We start from the raw sequence: 14,826 nt of genomic DNA, 5'->3' as shown, positions 1-14,826 counted from the left end.
CAGATTTATGACACCATTAGGCTTGTTTGGATGATAAACGTTTATTGCTGTGTAAGGAAATCCCCACTGTGGTGAAGAAAGTGTCCATATTTAAAGCATTAAACACAGCAAAATGACTGAAGATGTCACAGTAAGCTTTGTATCAAGAGCTGCACGTCTTTATTAACTGTATGAACCAAAAAAATAATAAAAGAAATAAATCAGTGACAATTTACACAAATACAGAAGCAAGATTTATTTTACATGTTAATCTCTTACATGTGGTGTAAAGCATGGAGCCCGTGAAGTTTTTTTTTTTTTTTTTCTTCATTCCTTTAATTGTAAGTTATTGTGCAGAAAGATGTGCTGGCTGCAGACATCTGAAGCTGCCAGACATGCATGTGCACTTCAATTCAGTAACTTACAAATTATATTTTGCACACACCCACACACGAGGGACCCCAGGGGCTTAGTAAGAAGAAGAAGAAAAATTTTTTTACTTCATAAAAACAGCACTTTGCAAAATAAAAACCACCGATACGCATCCCTATAGAGCACTACTGTACAAAAATATAAAGATGACAAAATTGTAAAATTTTAGTTTTTAGAGCACCAAAAGATGACACAAGTGAGGTTAGTTAGTTGTCCGTCCTTTAGCTCAGATTAAATCTTTACTATTCAGTCGCCTCTATGTTGGTACCAATGTGGAAGCGGTCCTCTGTGCTCACACGCCTCTGACCGTGTGCTCTGTCACCATCTCAGAGGATGACACACACTTATTTAGATCTGTACACCAGTCCTTCTGAGAGCCAGAGAGTACTTATTGAAGGCCTGTGTGTGACTGTGGAGTCCAGTCTGGTCGTCTTTGTTGTTTTAGGGGAAATCTTCAGCGAGCAGCTGTAGAGTCCTTTTTTCGAGACCCAAGTGGATCGCGTCGAGGTAGTGCAGAAACCTGGAGGAGGCAGAAAATAAACAGCTCAGCATTATCTGTGGACTCATATAAATGAATTGCATTAATGCACCACGTTTTATTTTATTTATTTGTAGCCTCATATTCAAATGTGACAAAATGAAACCTCACTACCACCGCCGTCATCTTTACCACATCCTGCCAACGGTTCAAATCCAAACCCGCCACCGCTGACCGGCTGAAGGAGCAGCAATTCTGTCCTCACCTTCGCTTAACTTTGCCTTGCTCCTTAAGCTTCTCGGATCTGCAGATGCAGCGCATGATTGGTAAATAGTCCAGAGCAGCTGGTGGACTGTTGCCAAGTGTACCAAACACTCCTTTCAGCATCAGACTCTCCATCACTTCTCTCCTCCGCTCGACCAACCTGGAAAGCAACACCGGACATCAACGTCAGCTAAAACCATTGAAACTACTTTTACACGTTTGTTGGGCAACGTGGCATTTTCTCGGGGTCCAAACTCACTGTGGCTCTGAGGGCCCGTCCTGTGTGAAGCTGAAACATTCACGATGAGCAGCCACGGGGAGGCTGAGCTCTGCTGCAGCCTCTTTGGCCAGCTCCCCTTCCAGCTGTCGTGTTCTCTCCAAAGCCTCCTCTGCTGATACCCGGAACTTGCGGAAGCTCAGAGCCTCGACCGCCGCCTGGATCTCCAGGCCAGTTGCTGTCATCGAGCTCCCTCTTTCAGCCTCCACACTTGACTCGTCTGTCATCCCATCTTTTATGACCACACTTACAGATGACAGACCTCTGTGACTGTCAGCCCTGTCGAGCAACGAGTCCATGTAGGACATGCTGTCTAAGAAGTCTGCTATTGATTCCAGACACTGTGACACTGGGAGGCTTTTTAAGCGCTCCTCAGGAGTCAGCGGCTTCCTTTTAGCCCTTTCTGAAGCTTTGACTTTCTCTTTGGCCTGAGGAGCGTTCTGAGGCTTACAGAGAGAAAGAAATCTATCTTCTGAGTCTGAGTCAGAGTTAGCTCCAGCTTGGTCAGGTAGATGGTGTCTCCTCTTGTTCTTCCTCATCCTGTTAGACATTTTGACTGGACTGTTGCTGTCTGAGCAATCAGCTGACTCTGTCGATAGCAGCGTGGATGACGGTTGCTCTTTCGGACTGGCAGAAGGCTGGTCTTGCGATACAGAAGCGCACTGCTCTGGGTTGCGGGTAGAGGTAGTCAGATGTGTGAGCGGCAGAGGTAAAAGGAGCTCCATGTTCGAGTAGAGCAAGTCGACTCCACGTCGTTTGCAGTCCGTCAGCAGCTCCCAACAACTGGGCTCCTCCACCAGACTGTGGCTCTGCAGAAACAACACACACTCAGTCATACTGGACACGCTTAACTCCAGCTCAGCTCAAAGTGCTGTGCGAGTCCTGCAGAACTATAACAGCATTTGAACTTTCAAAACAACAAACTGTGTCTACTTTTTCCTCCTGTTAAAGCCAGACATTATTCAAAGTGTGGGGCCATATAAGCGTCCAATACTACTCTTCAAAATAAAATTTTCACCCCTTTAAACACAGCACATCATTCTCCTTATTGTCACGATTGATGATTTCCTGAGTGAGATCATCAATCGTGGAGGTGATACGAGGAGCTGGTGATGTGTGACCCAAATGTAAACAAAGGACTTCAAGCGTTGCAAGGTGCTCTCACTTTCGGCACTCCATATAGAGGAGCAGCAAACAGGGGATGGAAATTATTGATGTGGTTATGTGGTAGCTGGTTACAAGGCACAACATGTGAGGTAGAAATATATTTTTGTTTTATTACGTGAAAATACTGTGCATCTCCTGGAGGGTTTTAAGGTTATGTTACTTAGGAAGTGTGTCATCACTGAGAGCAGCTTATTGGAAAAGAAGGATGAAGGATTTTTATTTACTGACACTTTTAACTGCAGCGTCTAACAGGAAGCATCGATACGACAGTCCGCGTTTCTTCCTATATCGTCCACTCCTTGATTTCACAAAAACATTTTTCCCTACTGGAATCAGAGATTCCTTTGGTGTAATTTAATGTTAGATCACAGAACGATGTCCAACCTACTACTAGTTAATTCATGTTTCTGTTTGTCACTGCAGCCAAATTACCTGTATGAGATTTTAATAATATTGACTAAGTCCACACTACAGATCAGGGGTGTCAAACTGATTTGAGTAAGATTAAAGTTTGAAACTGCCCTTTCTGTCAGTGTACAGAGGTTTAACTACACATTTAATCCCGGAGTAATCGGCATTTCAACAGAAAGAAATCTGTCACTGCGACTCTTTGGGCTTAAATTTTAAGAAGTAAATGTGTAAACTTATAGAAATCTATTATCTCATTACTTTAATGCAGGATGAATGGCCACAGGAGCTCTTTATCAGCAGGAAAAGCTACAAAATGCGTGTAATACAATTAAAAGTCTGACATTTCTGTTCTGCTTCACACTTTAGTTACAAACTAATGTGCACAGTTAATGTGCTTTTATTTGATAGTGTATTTCCATACATCTAAAATTAACTTGAAAGAATGAGCAGCCTGAAGGTACGGTGAGTAAACTTTCGGTGCCCCTGCAGTGACAGGAATTGTTGCCTGAGTACCAGAGCCACGATCCATTAATAGACGTGACTGCCTGTTATGCACTCTGCGTGGTAAATAAACAATTTACCTTGAGCAGCTCCAAAACATCTGTCTCTTGTCCATTATTGAGCAGGCCCAGCTTGCTCTCAGTGCAGCCAGTGTCACAGGGAGGCAGGGTGGATTTGTCTGCTGCCTCTTCAGCTTCTGGCTTTACTTCAGTTTCTAATAAAATGAGAGAGAAAACACTTTTAGAGCGAGTCACAGCTACAGAAAATTATTTTATTATGCAAAAACAGAAGGTATTAAAAAAAAAGCTCAAACTCTCCCTGATCATCTTCTTACCATTTTTGCCCGTCGGCACTAAAGGCCTTGCCCCGTGGCGGCCGCCTGCACTGCGAGTCCAGAACTGCAGCTGCAGCAAACTCTGCCTGATGTCGCAGCCGTTGAGTCTGAGCAGAGACCGGATGTCCGCGGGGTCCGTCCTCATGTCCTCAGCCAAACACAGCAGCTGCAGGTAACTGCTCACGTTCAACTGTAGCAGGAAAAAAACCAAACAAACAAAAAAACCAAACATGAATGCTGGGCTGAATGACTCCATCAGAGCCGACACAATCAAGCCGAACAACCCTCCACTCACCAGAGATGGGGCCTTGAAATGTATCTCCTCAAAGGTTCCATCAAACATGCTGCTGAAAGCCGGATCTACAAAAACAAACATCATTTAAACTCAATATGCAAACAGTAGATAAACACACCGTTAGCACAGGCCACACTGAAAGACTAACCGCTGGTCGTGAGGACGACTGGCCTCTTAGTCGTCGTCATGAACGTCTTGATAGCAGCTAGAAATCCAGAGTCCTCGTCAAATATAACATCCACTTCTTCAAACAGGATGAGCGACGTTGCCGTCTTCTTGCTCTGTTCTTCGCTGCCCTTCTCTTTGGGAGCTGGTGGTGATTTCACAGGAAGGACAGCCTCATTTGCTTTCCCAACTTTCTTGGAAGCAGCTGGAAGAAGAAATGAAAGAATAAAGTCCCCAATTAAAACCCTTCATGCAGGTTTTATCATCAAAGAAGATTAAAATGTACCCATCTGCTTACCTTTTGTAGTGTTTTGTGGCTCCTTGGTGCTGGACGCTGCTGTTTTAAAGAATTTAGCTAAAGAAACTGGAGTCAGGCTTCCTTTTTTAACACCTCTGGGCGACTGTGGTTTCCTGGGGGAGGAAACCACCCTGCGAGGGGAGTTCAGCTTTCCTGAAAGACAAAGTATTCACATCATTTATGTTAATGAGAGTGTGGGGAGTGAGTTGGAGGGTGGGGTGGGCTGCTTTTAACTATGTAAAGCACTTTGTGCTACATTTTTTGTATGAAAAGTGCTTTATAAATAAAGATTGATTGATTGATTGATTGAATCAGAGAGTCATCTTGTAATATTCTCATGCAGATTGTGCAGAATGTAAAATTTAAAAAAGAGAGAGTGATATTTTCACATACTTGGAGAAGATCCAGGCCTGAGCGAGCCGGTGCTGCTGCTCGTGCCATAGCTGTTGAAGTATGTGGGTTTGTGGGCATTGACCCCCTGACTATCCACCTGATGTGACTGAGTGGCTTCTTTCAGCTGGGACAGAATAAGACGACCACTTCGCTGCGATGAAGCATTCACCTCAAACACCTGAAGAGACAATTTAGGAACTTAAGTTATCCAGGTATCCATTGAGCAAACGCATCGCATCAGAGTCACGTGACACGTCTGTACCTTGAAGCCCAGCTCCTGGGCACAAGCATACACTGCAGCAGTCTTTCCTACTCCAGTGGGTCCTGTGATCAGCACTGTGTTACACAACATGTCCTCTCCATCCTGGGAGTCGTCCTCTCCACCGTCCCAGTCTGAGTCTGGGGATTTTAAAAAAAATCCCCAGAGTTAAAAGAGCTAAAAGTAGTAGTTAAGATTTTTATTGTTGTTCTTATCGCTCACCATAGCTGCCGTCCTCTTTTTTCTTCTCCTTCTGCTTTTTTCTTTCTTCTCTGTCAGCACGGAGTTTCCATTCCTTCAGCCAGCTAGCCGAAAAAGAATATATACAGTCAGTATTTGATCTCCATACAGTGCAGATTTTTTTTTTTTTTTTTTAAATGAGAGGCACAGCATTATAAAAACGAGTCATCTACATCTGCATTTCCTCACCTGTGCAGCCTCCTCACTGAGGCGGTGTTGCCTATGATGTCACTGGAGTGTTGTGGTAGATATTTGTCGGTCCAGAGCACGTCCTCCTTCACCACATCTGTAGGAAAAAACAAAACAAAGAATACACCAGACTGAGTTTCAGATTTTAATCTGAGGATTTATATTTGCAATTACTGTTTTTCTTTTTTTGGCCAGTTGGGGGCAGCAGAGAACAGGCTGTAAAACAAACTTCATCTCAAAAGCAGATAAATACTGATATATACTGAGAAGAACTACAGACTCCTTTAAGGTAACAGCAGTGATTCAGAACACACACAGAAAAGCTACCACACCTTTTTTCCCAGTGTCCTCTCCTGAAAGCAAGTCCTCTACTATGCACACGCTGTCATCGTCAGGTGGGATGGGAACAGGATGGAGTGGAGGCTTGGTTTTCTCTGTCGCCTCGTCCTCCTCTCCTCGCCTGGATCTCTGAGATCGTCTTGTACGGCCTCCACGCTTCGTTGGCTCTGCTGTGGAGACGTTCTCCTCTGAATGGTTGGATCGCCGCTTTTTAGCCACCTTTGCCGTATTTTCTCCTTCACTCGTTCTTTTCCTCTTCCCTCCCGCTGGTTCAGCTGCATCTCTGGTCACAGCCTCTTCTTCTGAGAAAGGAAAATTCAGTATTTGTTCAGGATAATTCAAGACAAGCACATTTGTCCCATTTTCACTCAAACAAGGCGAACATTAATTACAGTCAAAAGGACTAAACAGACTGTTAAACCCTAAAACACACAGCTACTGCAGTTTAACACGTGTCCTTGCACTTATCTGCTTATAGACACTGACCTGAGTGTGTAAACTGCTTCTGATGGTCAGCGCGTTTCTTCAGGAAGCGAGCGATGAACATCTGTGCAGGGAACTGAGGGTTGCTGGTGCTGAACTCCTCAACTAGAAGCTGACGAACACTTTCAGAGATCTCAGGTCTCCAGCCTGAACCCTGCAACCAAAACAAGTCCACTCTTTATTTATCCCAGTACAATACAGCCAAAAGGGGGTTTTAAGCTTGCATTTTCATATAAACTCATCCTTTTTTAAAAATATAACATTGTTATTATACATGTGCCTTTAGATGGGAGGGATTAAAGCTGGATATTAAGTGATGGGTGTTGAGGATCAGGTTATTAAAACAGTGTACCCTTTTACAAAAGCTCCGACAGGCTGGTGCAGTCTTCACACAAAGCGAGCTGCTGACTGCTGGCAGAGGTTTGGATGTTTGCCTCCAAAGCTCTTTTAGCTGACAAAGTAATGAGGACTCGGGCCATGGCAGACTCCAGAGAGAGCAATCTGTCGGTATGCACAGAAATTAGGCTTTGCCTTAAAACTCCAACGTGATATTCGACTACTGAATATGAATCTGCTTACCGTTTGGTGGTTGCCTGGTGTGTGTCACTAGCTGAAAGGAGGAACAGGAGGCAGAGTACGCCTCCTTCGTGGCAGCAGTCTTGGCCATCTGTTTTTTAAAGGACTCGGGCAAACCGCTCTTCAGGAACTCTCTGCGCGCCCTGAAATGCTCATCATCCTGCGAGTTCTCCGAGCCCTCGCGGCTGCTGTCATCAAAGATGGAGATCACGGCTGACACCTTGCGAGCAGTCTTGTCTTGGCTGTGTGAGCCCACTCTGGAGCCTTAAACAAAGGAAACACATATCTGTTAGAAGATATTACAAAATAAATCAATAAATCACAGTTTTAGCTAAGAGGAAACTATAAAAACTACCCGAAGAGGCTTTGCCAGGTGGGGCGGCTTTGCCCAAAACATCATTCAGACTGCGTAAAGGCTTCTGGGTTTTCATCTTTTCAGGTTCTTTGAGAGGAGAGGCAGTCTGGTCATCAACGCAGATGACAGAATCCTGACAAACACAAACAAACAAAAACACAGAGAGCCTTTTTTATGGTGTTGTATTTTAAGTTTTACTCCAGAAAGACTCATGAGGGCGACAGCGAGGTAATATTTAGGCCTGATGCATTAAGACTGATAACTGTTCAGATTTTTAAACCCAGATTTTAAAAACATCTGGGTCAGTGGTGACTAATGACTGAGGATTTGTTTCAGGTGGAAAGTTATGGCATAGGTTTGAAATAATGACCCCTCTGAAACCTCTACCACAGTGAAATGTGTCTTGAATGAAGAACTGACGATCCATCCCCACCTTTATCTGCACTAGAGCACTCAATTAATAATAATAATAATAATGGATTGGATTTATATAGCGCTTTTCAAGGCACCCAAAGCGCTTTACAATACCACTATTCATTCACTCTCACATTCATACACTGGTGGAGGCAAGCTACAGTTGTAGCCACAGCTGCCCTGGGGCAGACTGACAGAAGCGAGGCTGCCATATCGCGCCATCGGCCCCTCTGGCCACCACCAGTAGGCAAGTAGGGTAAAGTGTCTTGCCCAGGGACACAACGACCAGGACAGAGAGCCCAGGGATCGAACCGGCGACCTTCCGGTTACAGATGCGATTCCCAACCCCCTGAGCCACGGTCGCCCAATTATGCACTATACTGTATGTAAATGTTTAAATTTTACATTTATGCTGTCAAAATATCTTCCATTGTTCCTGTCAGTGACAATAAAGATGATCTTAAAGTAACTTGCAATCGACATCGAAACCTCACATGTAAATGTTCTCCGAGTAATGTCTTATAATGTCATAAGACCCTTAAGGACAAACTGAGTAAACATCCACAACATGACTGAGAAATAAATGTGTAGTTTAGTGTGTATTAACACACGTGTGTATTAGTTACGTTCGATTTTGTAGTCTCAGTAATCTGAGACCAGTCTGCCTTAGTTCTTGTTTACACAGTCACGCAACACCACTCACTCATAGCCTCATCTTAACACACACTTCATCTTCCTCGCTTGCCACTGACTCTACCTCATTTTCACAGTAGCTCCTCTTGATGGAAGTTCGCGATGATCGCCTCAGAGAGCTCTTCTCCAAAGTTTTTTTATTCTGCTGAATCACTTTGGCTTTTTGCACCAACCTCTTGGCCTGTTCTCTCTTCTTAGACTCACTCGATGTCTGAATAGGATGAATTAGAACAAGTGTTTAATTATCTTCACACCACAATTATGATGGTTTAGTATTTTTTCCCAAGGTCACAAAATAAAAAATGCCATGCTTACTTTAGTAGGCAAAGACGCATTTATGCCTTCAGCCTTTGATGTGGAAAGATTTTTACTGGATCGCGTAAATTTCATCCTAAAAAAAAAAAAAAAAAGAAGAAAAAAAACATTACACGTTTTCATTTTTATGTTAAAAATGGGTAAGATCAGGAGGCAGATTAAAGAAAAAGCATGCGTCACCTGATTGGACTCTCTTTATCGTCAGGCGGGCACATCAGCTCCGATTGAAAGACGCCATATTTGGACGTGCGGGTCTTTGGGGTGGACATCTTTATGGGGCTGTCCTCAGGATGAGGTAAAGCAGTAACATCAGTGTCCTTTGACTCTGTTTGAGTTTGTCTCCTGGTTTTTCTGAGAGGACTTGTTGGGGTGGTTTCAGGTGTTTTCTGCACTACGGCCTCCCGTCTGGATCTTCTCAGAGCTGGCACGGACGGAGATGTGGTGATGGGAGACTCTGGCCTTTTCTCCTCGACCTCAACAGTCATGTTTGGCGTTTCTTCCTCAGCAGCAGCAGGAGACGCACTCACAGTCTCCTCTCCCTCTTTAGCTTTCTTTCCCCCCTTTTTTGCTGGTTTCTTCTTAGTGGCTTTCTTTCCTTGAGAGGGTTGAGATGTTTGCTCAACAGTCAGCAGATTTTCAGTTTCAGCTTCAGCAGCTTTATCAGCAGCATCCAAACTTTGCTCTCCTGGTTGCTTCTGCTTGCTTTGGCTCTTGACAGGCTTGGATTTGGAGCCGTCTGCAGTGGGCTGCTTAAAAGCGGCCATGAACTGCTTCCTCTCGACTTCACTGCACTTAGGAGTGGATTCGCTCTCGAGCACTGCCAGCTCTAGATCCTCCTCCTGGAGAACCACGTTGGATTTCCGTTTGGTAGTCAGAGAAGGAAGCTGCTGTCCAGCCTCTGCGAGAGAAGGTGAGAATCTCTCTGCAGGACTACGCGCGCCTTTTCTCCGGTTGAAGATGGAAGCCAACTTTCCCACTGCTTTGCTTGGTTCTTGTTTTGGTGAGACGTGCACTTGAGCCTGGATGGTGACAGTTCGGGGTGAAACCTGAAATGATGGCGACTCCTTAGGAACCATGTTTTCTTCAGATTTGGAAATATCCAGCTCACCCAAGTTTGTTTCCTTTGTCTCAATTTTTATTTTACGGTCATCATCTTTTACTTCTTCATCTTCTCTGTCCTCTTCAGCCTCATCCTGATTCTGACTCCGCACAAAATCCTCAAAGGAGATTCTTACTGTGCTGCTGTTCAACTGAGAAGACTCATCAACATTGACCTCCGTGCTTACATCACGGAGAGAGTTCTCAGTTTCTGCTTCTTTCTCCTCTGGCTCTGACTGCTTTGCCTCTTGTTGCTGCCTCTTCCTGGTATTTTGTGGTGTGGTTTTAACCTGTTTTGCTTCATACTTTGATGGTACAATCGGAGACAACTCAATAGTGTTTAGTGCTGTTTTAAGTTCAACACATTTAGAACCATCTTCCTGATCATCATCTTTCTCAGCCTGCTCATCCGTGATAATCTTAGTGGCATTCCTCTCTGATGTTTCTGCAGGAATGCAGCTCTCAGCACTAACCTGGGCCAGTAGAGCTGCTGTATCGCTGCCAAGGACTCCAAAACTTTTAACTGCATCTACAGCCTGGTCTTTGCTTTCATGGGATTCTTGTACAGTCACGCAACTTGACTCCTCGGTGGAACTGACACCTTCAGCCCCCACAAGTTTCCTTGCAGCTTTGCTGGTTTTTCGACCCCGTTTCTGAGACAGCTGTTTCACCGTCTCCGAATTGTTGTGTTTTTCTGCAAAATGAGGCCTCCCTGCTTCTTTAGTTTGCTCTGGTGAGCTGGTTTTCACTTTACAGGATGGAGCCCTCTTGCTAAAGTAGTTCATGATGTTGTTGGAACGTGGAGGAGAGAAGGGTTTCTCCACAGGCTTAGGCACAGGAGAGAAATAGTTGGTGATTGTTTTGACAACAGGACTGCCACCATCTTTGCGAGATTTCTTGCAAGGCTGCAAAAGAAAGACAAATTTAATCAAAGATAAAAATGCAAGGCAGTTAAAAATAGTTGGTGCATTTGATGTGCTGCTCAAATCAGTGTCATAGCACACCTGGCTGTCAAAGTCCTCAATGACAGAAGGCATAGCCACAACACCAGCCATTTTCCGACGAGACCTAAAGCAGAAAGAAATAAAACACTGTTACACAAAACTCTGCAGAAGAACAGATCAGCAAAGGCACATCAGAGATTCAGGTGAAAGTTTAACTACTTTCCTTTTCCCAGAGACCCAGCCATCCTGTCACCTGACATTTTCTAATTTTCCCTCATACTGATTCCTGCCAAGGAGCCGTCTCTCCTCCTCTGTGACTTTACTATTTTTAGAGAAAATAATAACTACAAGCTACAGGTGGGACTCACCAGACACTCCATAATATGATATTATCACAATACTTTTTGATGTTTTTATTTTATTTTTGCCGAGTATTTCATTAACATATATTGAGATCTTTGAACCTTTTGTTAACTGCAAATGATGACCTCAAAGTTAAACTTTGTAAATATCCAATATTTACAATAACCAACAGTAAGTCAGTGTTTATAAATTAGATGTAACTATTTGCAAACCTTAAACGAGTAATGGCAGGCAGTCAAAGTCAGACTGACTGCAAAAAGGTTGCCTCCTACTAGGCAACCTGTGCAATCCAAATTGGTCGTGAGTGGGCAATCTTTAGTCACCGCAAGTTGCAATCAGTCGCTGAATGTGAAAAATTCACTACAATCACCAGGCAGCGAGTCTGGTGGCAAGAAAAAAAAAAGGACCCGGAAAAATAACAATGGGGAAAGAAAGGGGGGGAAATGAAAATCAACAATTAAAATAAAGCTATGTGCAGGTTATTTGTACTTTATATGATGCATCTGCATTCAGGTATGTTCTGGATGATTTAGCAGTTTTCCTTTTATTTTGTTGCGCGGATTACGAGCGTTTATTATGTTTTGACATTGTGATAAAAGCATGTGGTATTTACATTCAGAAATATTAATAATTACTTTAACACTAAGTGTATTTACAAGTGATAACACAAAGCCTTTCCTTTTCTTTAAAGTAGTGTTCTGTCAGCGCTTTTTGTCAATGTCACGACAGCCAAGTAGAAGTTTTGCTAAAGCACTGTCAGTATGAAAAGGCTGATAAACACTAGGCTCACGTGTCTGTTACTTATGGTGTTCGCGAACAACAACTAAGCTGTAAAATGATATTATTCCTGACATGGCGCCCAGGAACTTCCAGTTTTGTGCGACACAAGAGAGAGAAACTACGTAAACAAAGGAAACACTCACCGATGAAGCCGAACCGGAACTTGCTGCAAAGGTTTGTCATTCACGTCTACGACTGACTGAACAAACAACTAAACATAAAATCATCGCGTGAGTCTGTTTGGTGCCAAAAGAAATATGTTACTGTAAGACAACAAGCTAGCTGTCTTCGCTAGATGCTAGTCTAAAAGCTTCCCACAGATCCCAGAAGTGCTCCAAACATTTACCAGCGTGTCAGACAAGTATATAAGAAGGCAAAGTGCTAAAAGGTTACACGGATATTTTCCGAACTGCTCCGAAACCGAACCAAAGGTTCGTATTTCTTCACATACTGCGGCTGTTTCAATAGCGCGCCAGTTCGGTTGTGAATCAAGAGCGCGAAATATACACGACCTTTGGCATAGCGTCAGTCCACCAATCACAGGGAAGAAAACGCCTCCGTCATCAGCTGTCCTAGTCCGCCCATAACAAAGATGGCGTGTGGCGTCGCCTTCAACGGAGAGGTAAAATAACGACAGCTCCCTCTAGTGTGAGCATTTCACGTTTCACAAAATTATATCCCATCCATCCACGTAAAAGCTATTAAAATATAATTTTTTGTGTAAATTACACTTATTGGGAGAAAAAGCTAAAGCTAGTTGTTAAAAAATGGTTCCAAAATATTTAAAATACAAAATAGATCAAGGAGCTGTTTTTATTTATTTTTTTTACATTTTATCCCAACTTCTTGATAACCATATTTCATGTCAAACAATTACAATTCATTTTATAATTGTGTCTTTTATATTGTTACACCATTTTTTTCATCACATCAATATGTTAAAGATGAAGAATAATAAATGTTTTTTCCCCAAAAACATATCAGCAACCCTGTTACTGAAGCTCATTTAACCTGGATAAGGAAGAGCAAAACAATTCTATGACCTGAAAAGAATGATTGAGTCAGGAACCAGTTTACTTTGGTATATTTTGTGCTTATCCAGTCTTTTGAGACCCGACTGAGCGTCACTCTAACCTGTTACCCATACAACCAAAAGAAGGCAAATTAACTTCAAAGTTTCCTACCTTTATTTATATAACTATATTCACCCAGACTTTCACAGCCTACTGTTCCACTGTCAGTAAGTTTTTCCAAGAAAACACTAATATTAGCACAGATTTAAAACCCTGTCACTAAAGAGAATAAACAAAAATTACAAACCTAGAAGTTGATCCTGTTTTCCTGGACTTTTTCAGTGGAAGAACCATTTCAATACTCATCCAAGTGACTTCTTCACTCTCAGCTGACTGCAGGTTTCCCCAACCTTTTAAACAGTACATTTGCATAATAGGTGAAACTAACAATGTCTAACAATGGGCAGTTTCATGATTGTACCATTGATTGACCATGAGTACCATTCAGAGAGTTGGGGAGTGGACGCAATCACAGCATTGTAAGTTGGAGATAGAGGTACACTTAAGGGGCCTAGGTATCTTTTCCCTTTCATGTAAATGACCTGTGTTACTCTCCGTCCCTCTGTTCCTCCCTCTCCAGGACGTCCACATCCTTCACATTAAAGAAATGGCAACTGGCCTGTTAGTGTACATAGACTGGGGAAGTATAAATATATATCTGGATCTCTTCTACAGCATGTTTTTTGTCCTGTCTTCCTTCTCTCACCCCAACTGGTCGCAGCAGACAGACGCCCCTCCCTGAGCCTGGATCTGACGGAGGTTTCTTCCTGTTAAAAGGGAGTTGTTTTTTTTCCACCACTGTCGCCAGTTCTTGCCAGTAGGGGTCATATGATTTTTGGGGTTTCTCTGTATGTATTATTGTAAGGTCTGCCTTAAAATAAAAAGCGCTTTGAGGCGACTGCTCTTGTGATTTGGTGCTGTATAAATACAATTTTTTTTTTTTAAAAAGGATTTTTGAAGGGCCTATATATGAAATAAAGATATGTTTATGATTCTGCATATTATATTATATTATATTATATTATATTATATTATATTATATTATATTATATTCAATCTTTTCCTTCTTAGTCACTTAAAGTATGTTTATAAAACTGTTTATTGTTATTTATTTATTTTTACAATTTCTGCTTCCCTCCTGGCCAGATCTTTCTTTAAAAAAAGAAATTTTTTATGTCAATGACACTTTTTACCCAGATAAATAAAGGATATGTAAAAGTCTCTGCTAAAAACTGCAAGCAGACCTTGTGCAGCAAAGAAGCGCCAGGCCATCATACTACCACCACCACGTTTGACTTCCAAAAAATGAACCTTTTTTCCTCATCAGTTCATAGACTATTAGTTTATATATAATATATATAATTTCAATTTAATATTATTTTATTTAATATATTTCTTGGGGAATGATACGAACCTTTGTGTTCTTTTTGCTCTCCCATGGACGCCATTTTTCACAGTCTTTTTCTTATTGTTGAATCATGAACTTTGATATTGACTGAGGTGAGTGAGGCCTGCGGTTCTTTAAATGTTGTTCTGGTTCTCTTATGACATCTTTTATGCTCCAAATCTTCTCCATTTGTCTTTCCAGACTGAGAGATGTCAATGGCTTTATTTCTCAGCTGTTTCCTTAGACTGTGTTATTATGTGGTGCTGTTTGAGAGCTTTTAGCCTACTTCACTTTATCAGACAGTTTCTCTTCCTTTTGGTGATT

General features: G+C 42.4%; 1 protein-coding gene across 2 annotated transcripts; it reads right to left on the bottom strand.

Annotated features, from left to right (window-relative positions):
* Positions 1-210: 210 nt before the first annotated feature.
* atad5a (ATPase family AAA domain containing 5a) lies at positions 211-12,533 on the bottom strand. Of its 2 annotated transcripts, none has more exons than XM_085454002.1 (22): positions 12,186-12,533; positions 10,960-11,023; positions 9,038-10,860; positions 8,858-8,933; positions 8,607-8,753; positions 7,436-7,568; positions 7,084-7,344; positions 6,857-7,005; positions 6,508-6,658; positions 6,015-6,323; positions 5,683-5,779; positions 5,476-5,558; positions 5,257-5,393; positions 4,995-5,172; positions 4,602-4,754; positions 4,287-4,508; positions 4,139-4,203; positions 3,844-4,033; positions 3,590-3,723; positions 1,413-2,239; positions 1,155-1,313; positions 211-931 (listed from the first exon to the last, which is right to left on the bottom strand). In XM_085454002.1, the coding sequence occupies exons 2-22, from the start codon at positions 11,008-11,010 to the stop codon at positions 853-855; spliced, it is 5,424 nt and encodes a 1,807-aa protein (XP_085310128.1). In that variant the 5' UTR covers positions 11,011-11,023; positions 12,186-12,533; the 3' UTR covers positions 211-852. The 2 variants fall into 2 exon arrangements, with proteins under 2 accessions (XP_085310128.1, XP_085310129.1); XM_085454003.1 differs by having other exon boundaries at positions 6,015-6,320.
* Between the last annotated feature and the right edge of the window lie 2,293 nt (positions 12,534-14,826).

This window comes from Copadichromis virginalis, linkage group LG4 (genome assembly GCF_057382275.1).
Source record: "Copadichromis virginalis isolate Kocher_CV1m ecotype Utaka linkage group LG4, C_Virginalis_male_GT1.1, whole genome shotgun sequence".
NCBI classification, from domain to species: Eukaryota; Metazoa; Chordata; class Actinopteri; order Cichliformes; family Cichlidae; genus Copadichromis; species Copadichromis virginalis.
This window is presented reverse-complemented; position numbering and strand designations above follow the sequence as displayed.